General features: G+C 40.7%; 1 protein-coding gene across 1 annotated transcript; it reads left to right on the top strand.

The window, feature by feature from the left end:
* The first annotated feature begins 1035 nt into the window (after positions 1–1035).
* LOC310778537 (eukaryotic translation initiation factor 1A, X-chromosomal) lies at positions 1036–1611 on the top strand. The gene has a single exon (XM_083638992.1). It carries the CDS (start codon positions 1096–1098, stop codon positions 1528–1530), a length of 435 nt encoding a protein of 144 aa, XP_083495118.1. The 5' UTR covers positions 1036–1095; the 3' UTR covers positions 1531–1611.
* The last annotated feature ends 1554 nt before the right edge of the window (positions 1612–3165 follow it).

Raw genomic sequence — 3165 nt, 5'->3', positions numbered from 1 at the left:
TTGATTTGCTTTCACAGAGCTTCAGTTGGACTTAAACAGAGATAAACGCAGTAACTACACTTTGAGGTGTAGTTACTGCGGTTCAGACTGGTTTTTGGTTGGATTTTGTAGTTACTGCAATTTTCCCGCTCTTTCCATAACAAAGCCCAACATATCAATCACTCATAATGGCACAATCTGTTTAGTTAATCCAGTCAATTCCCAATATGAGAGCGCACTGACAGCTGTCCAAATTGTTAATGAATGAGTCTTCAGTGTCTTTAAAATCATAAATGCTGTATTCCTAGCTAATAATCCATAAGAGATCATCCAATAAAGAAGGGAATTGTGTTCTCCACTGGGAAGTGTTAATCTGGCTGTAGATAGTGATAACTGTTTGGTATCACTACCTAGCTCATCAGGACAATCTTTTTAATTGCTGCATAAATTATCAGCATTCAGACTCAGTCTGTAATTCATTTTATTCAAAATAATTGTAATATGCTATGTAATATACTGTATATGTTCTTGTATGAATTATCAATCTGATTTGTAAAGAAAACCTGTTCTAAATTAAGATAATGATGATGACCAAAAAGCAACACCAGTGGTGAAGATTACATCAACTGACTTCAGGATTCCCTGAATTTATCTGTTACTCATCCATTTAAATGTTTTAAACATGTAAACAATAAAACAATTAAATACAGATATGATGTGGTATCGAAATCAAAACCGATTACAATTGTCTCATGAAAAACAAGACAGGAGAAGCACATTAGATTGTAGTTACTGCGCTTTTCCCTTGTACTACCTACACATCTGTTTAAGGTAATACACAGACAGAGTGCCGTATCTGCATTTCTGGGGTCATAGGTCAAGTAATTGATAATTGTTTTGCCCCCAAAAAATACTTTAACGTATACATATTTAATAAGCGCATTGCCACTTTTCAACCTATATCTCATTTGGCTGGACAGTCAAAAAACTTTAAAGCCATTTTTCTCAGTTTCAGTGTTGGCGTAGTTACTGCGGTTATGATTTGTAGGGCAGTATTGTACAACAGTAACTGTTTTTTATCTTGACTGTGAATATCAGGACCGAGGTGTAAAGAATATGCCCAAAAATAAAGGTAAGGGAGGAAAGAATCGGCGACGTGGAAAGAACGAGAATGAGTCTGAGAAGAGAGAGCTGGTGTTCAAGGAGGATGGCCAGGAATATGCTCAGGTGATAAAAATGCTGGGGAACGGCCGTCTGGAGGCCATGTGCTTTGATGGAGTCAAGCGGCTTTGCCACATCAGAGGAAAACTCCGGAAAAAGGTTTGGATCAACACGTCGGACATCATCCTGGTGGGGTTGAGAGATTACCAGGATAACAAAGCTGACGTCATCCTCAAGTATAACGCAGACGAGGCTCGCAGTTTGAAAGCGTATGGAGAGTTGCCGGAGCATGCCAAAATCAACGAGACAGACACCTTCGGTCCTGGAGACGATGATGAGATCCAGTTTGATGACATTGGCGATGATGACGAGGACATTGATGATATCTAAGGACTGAAACCAGAGGGGAAAGGTGGGATTTTACTAGAGATGCTCCGAGTGGGATACAACGCACCAACTTCATTGTTATTTTTATTAGGGATGGGGGAGAGTACTCGGGTACTCGAGTACTCGTTTGTAACGAGAGTACTCGAGTACCGTTTCCGCTGTCCGGGTACTCGCCCCACCCCCCTCCCCTATAAAAATGGCCGATCTAACGTTAACAGCGTCTGGCGAATCGCCAGCAACACAGACGTCCATGTATATTAACGCAATCTATATTCAGCAGATGTAAAATAAACAAGATTTGATTGCAGTTGTTTTCCGTTCATGGCCAATTTATATATAGATGTGCAAGCAAAGATGTTAACGTTAGATGTTTTTTACTCGGACGGACCACTTTGACTAACGGACCCCTGACAGTAACTTTGTTTACCATAGCCAAACGTTCCGTGTTTCACCACGGGCGGGGACCATCACTCGGATGTTGTTGGTGGTTTTTGCGGTTAACGTTAGCGAACATTATTACTGTTTGCAGTTATCATGTTTGCAGTTATCACTTTTTGGCAGAACACCAGAGTTTTTAATAAGTGGATTTACTTAACAGTGATCAAGAAGCAGTATGGAATGATTACCGACATGTATTGGGAATTACTTTTACTGAGGTAGGCTAACGGCTAACACCGGATCACCTTATCACAGTCAATCTGTAAAAACTAAAAAGTGCACCAGGCAGCGCTTTTTCCATGCAAAATTGGTAATGTGTGTGAAGTTGCTGTGAACAGCCCCATACAAAGCAGATCACCCCTGCTCTCATCACAGGCATTTGGCGAATGCTAATGGTAACTGCTTAACATAGCCAAACTTAGGATCTTTCATGTGTGTGTGTCGTTCCCCCGGGGGGGGGGGGGGGGGGAGTACTCGAGTACTCTTTCATAACAGAAGGAGAGTACTCGAGTATTTAAATCCCTTACAATGCCCATCCCTAATTTTTATTAATAAGATCAGCCGATGCCAATCTGAGAGCAGTTTATTAATATACAGTATGTTTCAACTTCTTTTCCACTATGTTTACCATCAGTAGATGTCTTTTTTGTTTTGGACAACTAAGTGCATTTCAAATGGGGCTAAAAAACATGACATTAAAGTTCACTGTTAACATGAATGACTGACTGTGAGACCCTGCATCGATAGAGTGTAGACTGTAACATGTATCAGTGGATGGAAGGCGAGGCTGCTTGGTGACGGACAGAAGATGCAGACAACTTTGCATTTTCTGCCTTCACTCAAAACGGATTGCAGAGTGGGCTGATCATGGATACGCATGAACATCTGCATTTAGATGTTTACCTTTTAGCTTCCAACATCAACACAATTCTCCGGGCCATTTCCAGAGGCTTATTTTCTCCATTGTCCAAGAAACACTCAACCTTTTCCCCCGCCGTCTCACCGATACCATGACTGCAGATACCCCCCCAGTATGGATCCCTAATGCGTTATCTTTTTTTAAAATGTATTTATATTGATTTCACACTATGTGAGAATTTAGTAACAAGTACAGAATCTCTGGATTCGCAAAATAAAAAGATAAACCATTTAGTGCTTTTTGTCTGGGAGTCTGTATCATTGTAGCTGTAGTCGGTAACA

This window comes from Poromitra crassiceps, assembly GCF_964638095.1.
Source record: "Poromitra crassiceps genome assembly, chromosome: 6".
NCBI lineage: Eukaryota > Metazoa > Chordata > Actinopteri > Beryciformes > Melamphaidae > Poromitra > Poromitra crassiceps.
Note: the sequence above shows the minus strand (reverse complement) of the source record. Positions and strands in the feature narration are given on the sequence as shown.